The 17,759-nt window shown below is 41.6% G+C and overlaps 1 protein-coding gene across 2 annotated transcripts in view; it reads left to right on the top strand.

Annotated features, from left to right (window-relative positions):
- Positions 1 to 2,735: 2,735 nt before the first annotated feature.
- The window catches only part of SNRPE (small nuclear ribonucleoprotein polypeptide E), a 28,711-nt gene continuing 13,687 nt past the window's right edge, over positions 2,736 to 17,759 (top strand). The window contains exons 1-5 of one of the 2 annotated variants that reach the window (XR_013997208.1): positions 2,736 to 2,859; positions 3,345 to 3,371; positions 4,330 to 4,392; positions 5,667 to 5,745; positions 7,984 to 9,481. Coding sequence is in view for 1 of the 2 variants with exons in the window: in XM_081113221.1 (XP_080969347.1) it covers positions 2,806 to 2,859; positions 3,345 to 3,371; positions 4,330 to 4,392; positions 5,667 to 5,745; positions 7,984 to 8,039 (279 nt within the window). In the remaining variant the exon portion in view is untranslated. Of the gene's footprint in view, positions 2,860 to 3,344; positions 3,372 to 4,329; positions 4,393 to 5,666; positions 5,746 to 7,983; positions 10,753 to 17,759 lie in introns of those variants that run through there. The other variant, XM_081113221.1, reaches the window with a different exon arrangement.

Below are 17,759 nucleotides of genomic sequence, written 5' to 3'. Positions count from 1 at the left end.
ATCTGGCCTGGGGCATGAATACCAGGCCTTTATAGGTAACTTCATCCTTGGTTTATTAGAGCCCTGCGCTCCCTCATATAAAAACGCATACTAGCCCTGGCTGTCCTGGCTCAGTGGAAGAGTGTTGTCCTGCAGACTGAAGAGTCCTGGGTTCAATTCCAGTCAAGGGCACATGCCCAGGTTGTGGGCTCAACCCCCAGTGGGGGGCATGCAGAAGGCAGCTGATCAGTGATTCTCATCATTGATATTTCTATCTCCCTCTCCCTCTCCCTTCCTCTCTGAAATCAATAAAAATATTTCTTTTTAAAAAATCACTTTTAAGAACAAGAGAAATGAAATATCTATGATTAAACTAGATAAACTAGAAAGAAAAAACTCAGACTCAGGAAAATTTGAACAAAGACATCAGGTATTTAGATTAAAAAATAATTCTAAGTTCTAGAATTTAATGTAATCACAGTGAAAATACTAAAAGGATTTTTTCTTTAATTTCGAGAAGCTAATTCTAAAGTTTGTGGGAAAAATAACCAAGAATAGCTAGGGAACATTTACTCCTTTTAGTCCTAACAAATAACAGAACATTACAAAGCTCTAATATTTTCAAGTGCTATTGGTCCATAAATAGATACAAAGATCAAATGAACAATACTATATACATATACACATATACTTGTTATATTTATAAATGTATTTTAAGTTGAATGGGGAACAATGAGTTATTTTTTGTAAAGATAGTGGAAAACTGGGCAGCCATCTAGAAAGTATAAAGCTGTTATCAATTCCAGGATACACTGGGATAAATTGTAGATTAAATCTCCTTCAAAGATTTAAATGTAAAATAGCAAAATCACTTTTTAAAGCAAACCACTTCTGATGAGTTGTATATAATCAGTCAAATGACCACTTATAGGGATCAATCCCTAAAAGTTTAGGAATCTTGACTTCAAGGAACAGGAAAATGCAAAACAAGTAGCTAAGCATCTCTGGTGGAATAGCTATACCAGTGTGCTCTATCCATGCTGTCTCTGAATTCAGCAAATCTACCTCATTTCCTCTGTGCACATGACCCTCTATTGAGTTTGAGGCAGGAAAATTTCTTAAAAGAATATCATGCATTTTCTAGCTCCCTACAGTTCAAAAATCACTTTCATCTCCTTTGATCTCAACACTTTTATGAGGTCGGCATTAGTATTTATCCTCCTTAAACAGAAGACTTCAGTTAAGCAGGTTATGTTTCTGCCACTTGTCCCTTTAGACAAGTGCTTTCAACTCAGAGCTTCAGTTTCCTCATCTATAAAATGGGTATTCCAATTAAATGAGATTTCTGTCAGGCCACAAACCCATGACATAACTTAATAAATTCCAGCTCTTCTGTGTTACCCAGGAAACAATTATAACACTGAGGCCTTTATATATACACACATACTTAGTACGTACACATATACTGCTACCCTAAAACTTCAGTCCCATGAGGAAGGAACGTTTGTATCTTCATTTTGGTAACAACCAAGCCAAGATGTAGCAAAGCTAAAGAATTGATCCTTGGTCATACACGTGAGCTGGATTTGAGCCCTGCAATCAGATTTCAGGGCTTTCACGCTAAATTGAAATTTAGCTAAATTGCTCTGTCGCCTCCTTACAAATAACTCCCACAAAGATAAGAGTTGAATCAGTAATGGAGCAAACCACTACCGGCTGGCTTTTGAACCAAATTGTCTGTGGCTGAGAGTGCTAGGTGGATTTGGCTTCTTACCGCCCTATTCTCTTCACCACAACACTGCCATCAAGCCTGAATTTCAAGGAAATAGGCTTTAAAAAAAGCACTAAATCTTGGGTTTCAGCAACATAAATAAATAAAGGAAAAGTACTAAACCAACCCATTTTACTGAGAGAGGTAAGCACCATGGAATACTATGCAGCAATAAAAAAGAAGGATTTCTTACCCTTTGAGACAGCATGGAGGAAGAGAATATTACGCTAAGTGAAAGAAACCAGTCAGAGAAAGACAAGTGTTACATGATCTCGCTCATATTGGAATCTAATGAACAAAATAAAACAAACTGAACAAAATAGATCCAGAGACATAGAATCCATAGAACAGACTGTGGAATCTCAGAGGGATGGCGGGGAGGGTAGGTGGGTAGGAAGAGATCAACCAAAGAACTTGGATGCATACTGTATGTGCATAACCCATGGACACAGACAATAGGGTGGTGAAGGCCTAGGAGGGAGAGAGAGAAGTCGAAAGAAGACGTCAGTGGGGGGGCGGGGGGAAAGGGGACATGTGTAATACTTTCAACAATAAAGAATTAATTTTTTTTAAAGCCGTGGCTGGTGTGGCTCAATGGATAGAGCATCAACCTGTGGACTGAAGGGTCCTGGGTTCAATTCTGATCAAGGGCACATGCCTGGGTTGCAGGCTCGATGCCCAGTGGGGGGCGTGCAGGAGGCAGCTGGTCCATGATTCTCTCTCATCATTGCCGTTTCTATCCCTTCCTCTCTGAAAACAATAAAAATATATTGGGGGTGGGGGAAGCCAACTCGGAAAATGGAGACACAAACAGGCCGGTATCTCCCCCGTCTCCCTCCAGGTGGCGCTGTAGGGACCACGCCCGTTCCAAAACGCGGTTGCCTCCATTTGGCCTCCCCCGGAGGCTACGGAGCACCGAGAAAAGCTAGAGAAGCCCTTCCCAGGAACTGCGCAGGCCACTATGCCAGCCCCGCACACTTCCGCTTCCGGTTCTTTATTCCAGAAGTGGCTCCGAGAGAGCGTGCGGTTTAGTGTGGTCTTTGTCAGCTTCCACCATGGCGTACCGCGGCCAGGGCCAAAAGGTGCAGAAGGTGATGGTGCAGCCCATCGTATCCTACGCAGAGTGTCAGGACCGGGAGGTTCGGGCCAGAAAGCGGGGCGGAAAGGCAGACGGCGGGCTCGGAGGAGCGGTGTGCGCCTTCCACATCCCGTGAGCCCCCGCGGCGGCCGAGGCCCCGAAGGCGCGGGGCTTGGAGGGAGCGGGGTGGGCGGGGGGCGGCGGGGGCAGACCCTCCCGGGGGCCGCGGGAGGGCGGGGGGGGGGAGCCGAGGGGCGCAGCCTTAGTTACCGCGAGCCAGCGGGTGGTGTGGGCTTGGGGGAGGAGGGGGAGGAAAATGGCGCCAAAGGAAACTCCCAGAGAGAAAGAGGAAAAGGTTCCGCCGAGTACTTAGGGACCCTAATGGGCGCCTGGTTGGGCGCTTTCCGCGGCGTGGACACCAGACCGCGTTCCGGAAACCTTCGAGGGGGGTAGTGACCAGTTCCCGGGGCCAGAGAGTGTGCCGTGCGTGTGTTTTTCCTTTAACCGTTGGTGCAGAACCTCATCTTCAGATACTTGCAAAATGTACGTAAGTTGTTTGTTGTTAAGTTGTTTGGTCGCCCTGTCTGATCACTGTTCTACAGTTAAAATGATGACATGCGGCGGGGGAGGGGAGGGGGGGTGTCCGAGGGGGAGGGGTGCCGGGAAAGCCGAATGTAATGGAATGGTGTGGAGCCATGCTCACTGCGGGCGTGTAAAGAATTGTGTTCATACTTTGCACGACCAAAAGTCCTAATCTCAACAAGTAATTATTGGCGGACATGTCAGTGGTGGTGGGTATCGGTGACTTGTGTTGGGGGTGATTATGGCCGGAACATTGGCCCTTCCCCTGTGGATGACACATTGGGAGGAAAATCCAGTTAGCCTTAAACCATGTAATAAAGTAGTGGTTTTAATACCTCGAGGGGAACTCGGGTGTAGAAATGACACTAGGAAAGGAAGAGGGGAGGATAGGGACAAGGGCAGCCTGCTTTCCTTTGGGGGAACGTTTAGCCGCAGAGTCCGCCTTGGCGATACAGAGTGTGCACGTGATCCCTGAAAGAAAACGGAGCTCCGTTTGCGCCGACAGGTTTTAGCGTGTGACAGCGCAGTTGAAAAACAGATTAATTTCAAGCCATTGGAATTTTTAACCACCAGAATCGAGGGCTTCTCTCCTGGTTATTAGTTGCGAGGCCTTGGTCTTGAGGATTTACCGCCTCGTGCTTTACTGACACCAGTTTTCACTCTCAATGTATTGAAACGAGAAGCAGCAAGAAGTAGGATTGAGTCCCAGGTCACAGGAAGATTGAGGTGTCTGGCTGGGGACTGTCTGGTCCCAGTTTATTACATGAGAATTTATTACGGGAGAATGTCTCTTGGTTTTTATTTTATTTTAGGGTGTTGTTTTTTTTTTTTTTTTTAGGAGCCATATTTCTCTAATGTTTGAGCACAGTGCTTGGATTTTGTGTACTTTTTAACATTTCCGTTTTTTTGATTATTTCAGAGATCTCGGATTCAGGTGTGGCTTTATGAGCAAGTGAATATGCGGATAGAAGGCTGTATCATTGTGAGTACCCGGGATATTTGATCTCAGAGCAGTTTGTTATAGAAAAAGATCTCACCAAAAAAGAAAACGATTTCACATAAAATGGCCAACCAGAGCAGTGTACAAAAAAGTCAAAGAACCAACCCAAGGAAAGTGTTTCTGGACCCACTGCCCTTGACTCCTTGTTTTGCTTGATAGAGATTGGGTAATTCATAAAATAGAAGGAAAATTAATTTTTAAAAACAATCTAAACGTTAAGATTTGAAGGAGGGGGATAAAAAATAAAATTAGAGGGAATTGAGGATTGATGGAGTGTAATTCTGGGTTAGGCCACATCTGATGGAGCTGAGTCGGATTAGTTACATAAGATTCTCAGGGTGACAGAATACCTTAAATAATGTTTTTTTTGTTTTTGTTTTTGTTTTTTAAATCCTCACCCAAGGATATTAGATGGATGTGAAAGAGAAACATCTGTTGGTTGCCTCCTATGTGCACCCCTACCAGGGATTGAACCTACAACCTAAGTATGTGCCCTGACCGGAATCTAACCCGTAGCCTTTTTGCTGTATGGGGACAACACCCCAACCAACTGAGCCACACGGCTGGGGCTTAAATAATTTTTTTGTGTGTGTTTTTTAATATATATTTTTATTGATATTAGAGAGGAAGGGAGAGAGAAATAGAAACATCCGTGATGAGAATCATTGATTCGCTGCCTCCTGCACACCCCCTACTGGGGATTGAGCTTGCAACCTGGACATGTGCCCTGTCCAAATCAAACTGTGACCTCCTGTCCTGTTTGATTCATAGGTTCACACTCAACCACTGAGCCACACCAGCCTGAGTTAAATGATGTTTTAAAGAAAGATGAAATATGACTGAAAATTTGCCCTTTAGGCATCGTAGATTTCTTCAGTAATCTCACTTTCCCTGTTTATTAGTTGAAAAACAGAGTGGTGGTTAGTGGTGATAGTGTTTTATGGGGAACATGGGGGAAGCAGTGGCAGAGGGTAATTCATACATGTACACACATACTGTATATTGAGTAGGTTATAAAAGATAGGGTGAGTGGCTCTTTGGCATAGCTAATGAATTCTTAAGGCCAAAAGGTTCCAGATCTAATGGAGTGTGTTCTGGCTTTCTTTGTTATTTAAAAAGGCTTAGAGTGGAAGGCGGTTCTTCATCTGAAAGATCGGTGAAGGGATGAATTTCTGAAATTAGTTGGCCTTTCTGTATCTAGAATGGTTTGAATGTGATCTTACTTGAAGGTGACAGTTAATGGCTTGTTTTTCTAGGGTTTTGATGAGTATATGAACCTTGTATTAGATGATGCAGAAGAGATTCATTCTAAAACAAAGTCAAGAAAACAACTTGGTAAGAACATAGATCTTACAGAATTTTAGAAATTTTTATTCACTTGCCGAATTGAGTGATTTGCATCTTAGTGCATATTTACATTTAGTTTGCACTAGGAAAGATATTTGGGGGGGGGGGGGGCAGAGGTTACATTTGAAATCATCCTCTGTCACTTATTCTACTCTGCACCATTTGTACTTCTGCCTCTTCAACTAGTTCTCACCGATGTTACGAAGACTAATGGAGTTAAATCTAATGGTCATTATCAGTCTTAATTTTACTGTCGTCTGAACAGCATTTGGCCATTTTTAAAAATATTGTTCCTTTGGCTCTGGGATCTATACACAGGTTTTCATTTTTCATTTATAGTTAATACTCCTTTTCACACTTGTGTATACTCATTCTTTGGGACCCAATCATTAAATGTTTAAATTGCTCAAAGCTTGGTTGTAGTCCTTCCTGTTACTGTATTTTCTTAGGCACTCAAGCCTACACCTTCAGTTACCATCTCTATAGTCATGTGCCTCATCACAACATTTTGGTTAATGATGGACCGCATATACCATGGTGGTATACCATAGAGCATAGTGTGTAAATGCACTCTATGTTTGCACAACTATGAAATCACCTAATGACTACATTGACTCTTAAATTTACCTCTCAGAGCCTGTTAAACATTTCTACTTGAATTGAATGTCTCAAAGCTCCTCAAAGTTAGCATATCAAAAATCAAACTCAGTTCCTACCCCTCACACTTTTAGAGCTGTTTTAGTGTTCCCTGCCTTAATGATAGCACCAATTTCTATTCAGTTTACTAATTGATTTCTCTGCAACTACCTCAGCCCTCTCCAGTTTGCTCTAATCTTTTAGAAACACCAATCTGACCTTGTCGTTCCTTTGCTTGACGTCCTTCCTTCAATGGCTTCCTGCTGCTTGTAGGATAAGCAAATGTTTAATGTATTCTGCAAGGTGCTTTATGATCTGTGCTGATCTCATCTGCTCTTGCTTTGTTTTCTGAGCTTCATCCACATTTGTCTTTATTTTTTTTCCAGTTCTTTGAATCTGCACATTTATCCCACCATAAGTCTTTGTATATCCTGTTCCCTGTGTCTTCAGGACTCACATGAAATGTCACCTCCTCCCCGGGTTTGGTTTGGTTTTGCTTGGGGTGGGAATTGGGTGGATCTTATTACCAAGATCCGAATGTGAGGGTGCACGACAGGGTGTGCTGTGCTCTCTGAGTTTGTAGTAAAGCATTAATTAATAGGTATTATTTTATTAATTTCTCCCCCACTGGACCAGATGCTCCGTAAGTGCGTGCATGAGTCCCATCTTTTTTGCTCCCTAATATGCTCAGTGCCTAACTCAGTGCCTGGCATGTAGTAAAAACTGAAAAATATTTGACCAATGAGCACAATTTCTTAACCCAATTAGCAGAAGGTCTTTAGGGTTCACGGTTTCATCAAGAATAACTGAATCATTTTTATTAAAATCCCATTAACTTCGGTTTATGTAGGCATTTTGTGTTTTTAGTTGCTTAATGCCCAGTTCATAGCTCACTAGGATTTGTCTCAGTGGGGAGCTGCAGGTGTCTCTTTTTTCCTGACCCGGAGGATTCTCTTGAGCCTACACTGGGTATGTGGAGAATAGTTTCTGAAAGTGTTATATTTTGCTCTGCTTCTTCCTGCTTAGGCTATTTTTGTGAAAGCCTAGATTTTAAAATTTAAACATGTATCAGGAAAGGCAAGTTATAATATTGACATATTATTTATAATTTATGTAATGTTGGATTCCCATGGTAGTATCTTATAAATGTAGAAAATAGCATTACTTGTAGTGGAAGCCTGGAAAAAGGAAACAGTTTGATCACTACTGGGGTTGATTTGCATTTTTAAACTGTTTTACTGAACACCAGTGTTCCTGAAGATATTTATAGATATTTTTCAGGAAAAAAAAGTATACTTTGCTCAAATAGGTTTAAGAAATGTTGGGTGAAACTTAAACAGGTATGTTTATTGAAGGATGAAATCTTCAACATACTAAGAGCTCTAAGAATGAGGTTATAGTATGCTGCATTTTCTAAACTTGACATACAGCTCATTTCCCAACTTCTGCAAACTGAGCATTGGGAAGTGTTGAGTTAACTTAGTCTACAGAAACTGTACTTTACATAAAACAACATTTCTCTGTCTTCATTAAGTAACAGCTAAAAAGTGCGTATGCTCTAACTTAGGCACTTTTAATTTTGTGTTGCAGGCCGGATCATGCTGAAAGGAGATAATATTACTCTGCTCCAAAGTGTCTCCACCTAGAAATGACTTAATGAAGTGAGGAATTACTGAGAAGCAATACAGTTTGTGTTTTTTGTGTCCTTTGTTGAGAGAATATTTCTTACCCATTTAGTCATACAATGCCCTTGAGTTCTACAAGATGACAATAAACGAGGTTGAATTGTTTTTGTTAAAAAAGTTTACATTGTTTCTTTCTAGCCAGTGGTAGAGACTTTTTACAGTTACAGTGGCACCATTAGCTGTTGGTATGTTAGTTTTCTGAAGGGTGGCTCTTGGCCCTGGCACTTGCTTTTCACAGAGCCAGATCTCTAGATTCTTAAGGCAAAGAGTAGGAATTCTATTTGACAGGTAAGCTTCTAATACTGGGTGGAAGAGAACAGGAGGGTTCACAAAAATAAAGGCAGGTATACTAATATATGACTTTATCATCAGTTCTAATTGTGGATGCTGGAACTACAGCTTCTAACCACAATAGGTTGGGGATATAACAGCTACAGTATTTAAAAATAGAGTCATTGGATAAGGTCTTTGTTATTTTATTACCAACATCTGAATGTGAGAAGTATTTGGGTATAAGCAAAGAATGAAATACCTTAAAGATACATTTAAAATGAGCTCTGTTAAGAGTTAACAAGAGGGACACTGGGATTGGTAACCTGAATAAAGACCATAAGCAGCAGTGGTAAGTTAAGTGGAATAATAAATCATGTTGGAAAAACACCTGTCTCTTCTCTAAGAATTTTGGTTCCTCCCCCAGTAATTGCTTATTTTCTAATTGAATTGTGTGGACAAATCCCATTCCCCAGGATCTCAGGGTGGTTCTAGTTAGAATTCTGTTAAATAGCTATGGAGCATCTGCTGTTAGATAGACACAAATTAAATAAATACAATGAAACAGACTGGCAAACAAATAGCTTCAATACCAGGCGTTAAGTGCTATTTAAATTGGATCTTGAAAGATGAGGTAGGCCTACCTTAAAGTTCTGGTAACGGGCAGTATTATTAAGTGTAGGTGAGGAAGGACCAAGCAGTCCATTTCCTGCTTTTCCAGAACTTTTCTTTAAACTGAGTAAAAGAAACCCTTTGTGAGGAAGATCTGGAGGTGAGTGCAGAGACCGAGCTTACAACTGGGCATGTTAGCTGTTCCACTACTATTTGAACTTGTGCTTTCTTGGTAATGTTTTGAAATAAAGGGCTGTTTCAGCTCTTCACGTTTTAGCTCTTCATTGAACCTGCTGCAGCATGCAAAGGAAACAGCGGGCAGCAGAGGGAGCTGCAGCCCTGAGACTGCGTCAGCCTTGCCGGTGGAAAGCTTTCTAAGAGCAGAGAGCAAAGGCTGCAGCTTTCTTGGCACCAAAATAGCTGGGAAGAAGGATGAAAGCTGGAGCGATGTAATCCCTAAGAAAACACGCTGGCTGTGGCTTCCATTTCCTTGTGCGACCCTTCTGCCCTGGCTGCCCTGTGTAAGCAAAACTGCCTGCTGTGGCTTATTCTGAATGATCAAGCTGTGCAAGGTTCTGTTTTTGACAGCAAATGATAGAAATAGGGATTCTGACATTTATCCCACCATAAGTCTTTGTATATCCTGTTCGAACTCCTACAGTCGAACTCTTACAATTGAGTTCTGTATTTAGAGACCTGCTTGCTTTTGTGCTCTACCATAACCTGTGGTGTTTGCTTTTTAAGTTGTACTTTTCCACAGTCTTGGTTTTTTTTCCTTCCAACTAAATGTATTATAGGAGGCATTGGGTTCTCCTTCATTAAGGTGGTTAAAGCGTGCTGTGAGAAGCTGCTCTTGTTGGCAGCCCTTGGTTAAGTGAGCAGTCATTTTTCTGGAATGGCTGTTGGTTTCCAAGGGGCTCTTCTAACCACCCACTAACTCTTGTAACATTGTTGAAGAGGGGAGAAGCAGACTGGGCTTGGTGCTCCTTCAGTACAGGGGTGGGAACCTTTTTTCTGCCAAGGACCATTATAACATTCAAGGGCCATACAGAATTAGCACCTTAAAAATTAGCCTGTTGTATTTGGTCAAACATTTAATTAACTCACCCCTAATACTTTGGCAGGGCCAGACCAAATGATTTCTCAGGCCTTATATGGCCCACGGGCTAGACGTTCCCCTCCCCTGCTTTAGTAGGTGGGGAGAACGAGGGATAAAAATGGTTTGAATTCCCTAGGATTTTGTGTTTGCAGGCACCAGTACTGTATCACATTTGTCAGTTTCAGGATTAGAGAGTGGGTCTCTAATTTGGATGAGGCATTACTGACCAGGAAGTGTCATGGGCAGTACCTGGAGTAAGCCTAATAACAGCATCTCATGCTAACTGACACAGGAGCTTTTTAAAAATTAATTATTCCTTCTAGAACTAACCATAACCACCTACTTATGGTATGCTTTTGGGAGGAAATGAGATGTTTGGTAAAACTTCTTAAGGTTGCCAGAACCGGTTTAGCTCAGTGGATAGAGTGTCGGCCTGCGGACTCAAGGGTCCCAGGTTCGATTCCGGTCAAGGGCATGTACCTTGGTTGCGGGCACATCCCCAGTGGGGGGCGTGCAAGAGGCAGCTGATCCATGTTTCTCTCTCATGGATGTTTCTGGCTCTCTATCCCTCTCCCTTCCTCTCTGTAAGAAATCAATAAAGTATATTTAAAAAAAAAAAAAAAACTTCTTAAGGTGGCATAAGAATTTAAGTCTGTCAGTACCTAGAGTTTAATTTTTTTGTTATTCCTCACTCAAGGATATTTTCCCATCTGGTTTCCCCCCGCCCCCCCCCTTTTTTTTTTTAGAGAGAGAAGGTGGAAGGGAGGGAGGAAAGAGATGTGAGATATAACAATTGTTTGCCTCTCACACATGCTCCAATCGGGCCAGGGATTGAGCTTGCAACTGAGGTATGTGCCCTTGGACAGAGTCAAACCTGAAACCCTTCAGTCTGTGGGCCAATGCTCTAACCACTACGAAACCAGCTAGGGCTAGAGTTTAATTTTAATTTAAAATATATCCAATGGAATTTTTAAAAAGTGAATTTAAAAATACTAGTTTAGTACATGTTTATGATAAAAATGCAAACAGTACAGAAAGATACAAAGTAGAAAACCCTCCTTTCCCCATCAGTATTTTCCATTGATAACCACCCAAGAATTAGATGGTTATTAATTTTTAAAAAATTTTTTAAGTTTGGTAAAATACACATGCTATTTATTATCTTAACCATATTTAAGTGTACAGTTCAGTAGTGTTAAGTTTACTCATTATTGTACAGCCAGTCTAGAACTTTTTCATTTTACAAAACTGAAACTACCAATTAACTCACCATTTCTCCCTCCTCCAGCCCATGGCAACCACCATTCTACTTTCTGTTTCTGAGTTTGACTACTTTGGATACTCGTATACTTGCCACAGTTTGTTTACACATTCAGTTGTCAATAGATACTTGGTTGCTTCCACCTTTTGATTATTGTGAAGAATACTGCTATGAGCCTGGGTGTACAGATACCTCTGGGAGACTCTGCTTTCGGTTCTTTTGAGGACATCCCCAGAAGTGTTTTTGAGGAACAGCTGCTGCAACATCTTACATTCTTACCAGCAATGCTCAGGGGTTCCAGTTTCTCCACATCCTCGGCAAAACTTAGGTCTGTTTTTGACAGCAACCATCCTAATGGTTATGAAGTGGTAATCTCATTGTGTTTTGATTTGCTTTCCCATAACAGTGATGTTGACTATCTTTTCATATGTTTGTTGGTTATTTGTATATCCTCTTTGGAGAAATGTCTTAAAGTTCGCTGCCCATTTTTAAACAGATTATTTTGTTGAGTTAAAAGTTTTTTTACATATTTTCTCCCATTTAGTGGGTTGCATTTTCACTCTTTCGATGCACAGTCTTTTTTAATTTTAATGTGATTCAGTTAATCCATTTTTACTTTTGTTGCAAATGCTTTTGGTGTCATAGGTATTTTTGTTTATTTGTGAAGTGTGAAAGCCGCAACCTACACGGTTAGGATTCAGGATCTGGAGAAGGGCCGCACACAAATGAATACACTAGACAAGAAATATGAATTTGGAACTCACAGGGGGCCAGGCGGAATGCCTTTCTCTAGTGGAAAGGCTTCACTGGGGCCCAGGCCCTCTTAGCTTTTATTCAATTTGAGATACACACTTTGCCCTTAGGCAGGCAATCCGGTAGCAGACAGACTATCTTAAAGGTCAGTAAATATTAGTAAAGATTTACTTTGAGACTATTAGGTCAGGAAATTGCTTGAGCCACTATTGTCTCAACAGAACAGTCGGTGCATAGCTTTAGCCCTGGCCAAAGCTCAAGGTCCATCAGCCTTCTGGGGTCCCTGTTTGCACTTTCATGATAGTGTAGACAACAGATAGCTTCCAGCAGTGAAGACATACTTCTGCAGTTTGATTCTTATCAACAAAACTTAGACATATTTCCCTGTTAAACAGCTGAGATGTATTTCGTTGTATGAGTCTCTTAATATAAGTAGTCACCCACCCCCTATTGATGGATATTTTAGGCTGTTTCCAATTTTTTGCTGTTGAAAGTTTTGTAATAACATCTCTATACCTGTTTTTCTCTCACTTAAATTTTCTGTGAGATGAATTTTTAGAAGTGTAATTGCTAGATCAAAGGATATACACATTTTAAAATTCTATCAATATTCAAATTGCCTTTGAGAGTACAAATTGGAAAATTATTTTCCTCATACAAGCCGACCATTAGGCAGCAGTTTTTTTGTTTTCGTGTTTTTGTTTTGTTTTTGTTAATACTCATCCAAGGATATTTTTCTATTGATTTTTAGAGAGAGTGGAAGGGATAGGGAGAGAGGGAAACATTGATGTGAGAAAGACATGGATTGGTTGCCTCCTGCACACCAGGGGTGGAACCTGCAGCTGAGGTAGATGCCCTTGACTGGAATAGAAACAGTGGCCTTTCAGTCCACAGGCTGACGTTCTACCGACTGAGCCAAACAGGGTAAGGTTAGGCAGCAGTTTTAATGAAATGCATAGGCTTACTGTGAAGCAACTATGAAATAATAACTGCCAGTATCATAAGGACTCCAGAGTAGAAAAATGGGAAGAAACTTGGTTTTTGATTCCTTGAACGGCTGAATCAACTCTGGAACTTCCTGCCACCGAACTTGTTATGTGAGAAAAATTTCCTGGTTGAATTTTTTTTTTTTATAACTAAAGCATTGTAACTGAGAACAATATCAGAACAGGGGTGTCTGTCTTTAGTACCTCTTACGCTTGGGAGGGTATTAGATTAGTTCAGTGAAGAATTGTTAAATGCCAAGGTTGAGAAAGTTGGCAATTGAAGTGAAAATTTTAGGCTATATGGGGGAATACAAATAAGTGATATGACTGGTTTGTTTGTTTTGTTTTTTTCAATGAAACAGTAAACTTCTTCCTTCCTTAGTTAAAATAATTCCAGAGAAAGGTGATCTTGAGTCATCATTCCGTGTCCACAGAAGCTGCTGTCTCTGGAGTGTTAGCAGATTAGCCTGGCCCCCAGGGCCATCCTGAGTTAGAGATGTTTGCTGGGCTGGAAAATTGCAGCGGGGAACTGGAGAGAATAAACTAATAAATGCGTCTTTCTGGTGGACTGTTACTAAACTAGAGAGAAGGTGGATGGTGGGAGAAGAGTGGAGAAGGGAGTATTTTTCCCAGAAAAGTAGCCTTATTTTTTAAAATAGTTTTTTATTTTTCAATTACAGTTGACATACAATATAATAGTTTCAGGTGTGCACCCCAGTGATGAGACATTATAAAACTTACTAAGTGATTTTCCCCAAAAATCTCATACCCATCTGACACCATACCTATTTATTAGAAGATTATTGACTATATTCCCTATGCTGTACTTTCCACCCCATGACTATACTGTAACTACTAATGTGTGCTTCTAAATCCCTTCATCTTTTCACCCATTCCCCAATCCCTCTCCCATCTGGCAGCCATCAAAATGTTCTCTGTATCTATGAGTTTTCATTTTGTTCATTTATTTTGATTTTTAGATTCAATTATTGATGGGTATGTATTGCCATTTTCTTGATCCTGTTCTTGATCTTTTTTCTTAACAAAGACCCTTTAACATTTCTTGTAATACTGGTTTGGAGGTGATAAACTCCTTTACCTTTCTTTTGTCCGGGAAGCTCTTTATCTGACCAATTCTAGATGGTAGCTCTGCCGGGTAGAGTAATCTTGGTTGTAAGTCCTTGCTATTCACACTTTGACTATTTCTTGCCACGCCTGCAAAGTTTCTGTTGAGAAATCAGCTGAGTCTCATGGGAGTTCCCTTGTAGGTAACTAAGTGCTTTTCTCTTTCGGCAGGATTCTCTTTGTCTTTAACCTTTGGCATTTTAATTATGATGTGTCTTGGTATAGGCCTCTTTGGGATCATCTTATTTGGAACACTCTAGGCTTCCTGGACTTGTATATTTTTTTCACCAGGTAAGGGAAGTTTTTGTCATTTTTTCAAATAGGTTTTCAATTTCTTGCTCTCTATTCTCTTTACGGCACCCCCATGAGGTGAACGTTGGTACCCTTGAAGTTGTCCCAGATTCTTTTTTCTTTTTGCTGTTCTGGTTGGGTGTTTTTTGCTTCCTTATATTCCAAATTCTTGATTTGATTCTCAGTGTCCTCTACTCTGCTGTTGATTCCCTGTAACTATTCTTTTTTTTAAAATATATTTTCTTGATTTTTTACAGAGAGGAAGGGAGAGGGATAGAGAGTTAGAAACAATGAGAGAGAAACATCGATCAGCTGCCTCCTGCACACTCCCTACTGGGTATGTGCCCGCAATCGAAGTATATGCCCTTGACCGGAATCGAACCTGGGACCCCTGAGTCTGCAGGCCAGTGCTATATCCACTGAGCCAAACCGGCAAGGGCTCCCTGTAACTATTCTTTATTTCAGTTAGTGTATCCTTCATTTCTAACTGGTCCTTTTTTTATGTTGTTGATATTCTCACTAAGTTCCTTGAAGTTCTCAGTAAGTTCCTTGAGCATATTTATAACCATTGTTTTGTATCTGGTAGTTTACTTGCTTTCATTTCATTTAGTTCTTTTTCTGGAGATTCTCCTGTACTTTCCTATGTCTCTAACCAAGACTCTGCCCACCCTTAGACTCCATCCCTGCCCATATACAGTCTGCTATCGATCTAATAGTCTAGGACAAGCAACTACGTGGGAGGGCCACCCAGGTACCCCCTGTACAAACTAAGAGAAATGGTTGGATCCCACCATAAATGGCAGGACCCTCTAAGACCAGAGGCCTATAGGGGACTAAAACCCCTTATTCATAAGTTCTTTCAGCACAGAGTTACAGTTCTTTGTCAGTCTCCTTATAACACTCCTATACTGCGGGGGGTAAAACCAAAAACAAATGGAGGGTATCGTATGGTTAAGACTTAACAAACTGTTGTTGAAGCTGTGATTCTCATTCACCACATTGTACCCAATCTATATACTCTCTTATCCCAAGTTCCCCAGGAGGCCGAATGGTTGACTGCTAGATTTCAAGGATGCATTGTTTTGCATCCTACTTTGCCCAGATAGCCTCTGTTTGCCTTAGAATTGACGGGTGGGACACCCATGTAATAGCTCAATAGACTCAGACTGTCCTTCCTTACTCAGGGGTTCCGTATAGTCTGCGTATTTTTGGGACAAGCACTTGGAAAATCTGCAGGAACTAGAGCTCCTGCATGGGATCATAATATGTGTATGATAGTCTAATTTTTTAGCCCCACCAAACAGAACTTTGACCATAACACTACCTTAGTCCTTAATTTCCTGGGGGAAAAGGGATACCCAGTGTCTCCCAGTAAGGTTCAGATTTCCTCCTCGACTGCACATATTTAGGCTACACCTAACCCAGGGTTCTTGAACAAAAAGGCTATTCTAAATCTTGCAGTCTCCCAGACAAAGAAACAATTGAGAACCTTTTTAGGAATGGCGGGTTTCTGCCAAATCTGGATCCCTGGTTTGGGCTGATAGCTAAGTCCCTTCATGAGGCAATTAAAGGACCAGATTCTGAGCCATTAGGATGGAACCAAGGCTTAACCGGTTAACTGCCACGCATCCAGAACGGAAACCATCCCGCATGCCACCATATTTTGAATTTAATTGCGTCTATAGATGCTTATGATGTACAAAGGGTTAAACTGAGTCTTCAAGGCCCTCAAATCAGCCCTAAGAGGCCCTGGCCTTGGGCCTCCCTGACCTAGGAATGCCTATATTCTATATGTAGCAGAAAAAAACAAGGGATCACCATAGGAGTCCTAGCCCTAAAGCTAGCCACTGTCCCTAGCCAGTAGCTTACTTTTCAAAGCTATTAGACTGTGGCAAAGTAATGGCAGAGCTGCCCATAGGCAGTAGCAGCAACTGTTCTGTTAACTGAAGAAGCCACTGAGCTGACACTAGGCCAACTTTTACAAGTCAAACTCCACATCAGGTTCAATTTGTCTTTGTGGCACAAGCACACCATCGGCTAAAGGGAGGAAGACTTTTTTTTTACTAAATATCAGGCCCTTCTCTTAGATTCCCCTGAGCTCACTCTACAAGTGGTATGTCAAACCCTAAGTCTGGCTACCTTAATTGACATCTTACATCCCTGTATTGAAACTATTGAACAGGTATTCTCCAGTCGACCTGGCTTAAAGGACATAGATAGCCCTTGGCAGTACCCAGGTAGAATGGTTCACAGATGGAAACACTGCTGTCAGCCAGGGAAGGGGACAGGCTATGCAATCCTAAGCCCTCAGGAGACCACAGAAGCCAAGCCGCACTCCTTGGGAATTTTGGCCCCCTCTCCCAAGCCTCTGCAGGAACGTCAGGAGGACAACTCGCCTGTGAACCCCTGGAAGACTTCAAGTTACTCTTTCAGAAACAACTCAAAGAAGACTTCTCGACCAATATGTAAATGACCCACCACCTGGCCACTGAGATTTCAGGTCTTTTTCTTTGCTTAGGGTTTCTTGTAGCTGTTGTTTTTCTCTTCACTTGAGCACTGCCTGGCAGCCATGTAACAAATGTCTCCCTTGCTCCTAAAATGCTAATTCTAGCCCTAAATGCTTTAATTTTCCCCATTACCCACGGGGATTAGAGAACTGTCCCGTCAACCTTTCCGAATGTCATCATTTTAGGAAACTATCTCCTGCATCTGCCACCCTCCCACCTCAGCTCGGCACTGTAAGCCTTAGTATCTCTCTGTAATGAAAAGCCCAGACCCAGGTCTCCTCTCCTCCCCAAAATACCTTCAAAAATCTTGCCCTCTGGAGGTTCATTATCAAAGACTCCCTTTGGCTGTGTTCACCTCACTCCACCCTATACTCACACCCAAAACAAACGGCCATACACTTTTATTTGTTCTTCCCTCACCCTTACTTGTGCCCCAACCTTACACAAATAAGCCTGCACCAAATTGAACATTTACTGGGTGACTCACCACCCTTACTATCTTTCCCAAGACCTTTAGCAGCTTACAGTTCTGTCATCCTAACATTACACCTTGGTGTCCTGCCTCTCACAAAGTTGTTTTTTAAATATATTTTTATTGATTTCAGAGAGGAAGGGAGAGATAGATAGAAACATCAATGATGAGAAAATCATTGATCAGCTGCCTCCTGCAGCCCCCTCCTGGGTATCGATCCCGAAATCTGGGCATGTGCCCTGACCAGGGTCAAACCATGACCTCCTGATTTATAGATCGAAGGTCAACCACTGAGCCACATGGCC

The sequence above is a fragment of the Myotis nattereri genome (assembly GCF_964212035.1).
Source record: "Myotis nattereri genome assembly, chromosome: 18".
Taxonomy (NCBI): Eukaryota; Metazoa; Chordata; class Mammalia; order Chiroptera; family Vespertilionidae; genus Myotis; species Myotis nattereri.
This window is presented reverse-complemented; position numbering and strand designations above follow the sequence as displayed.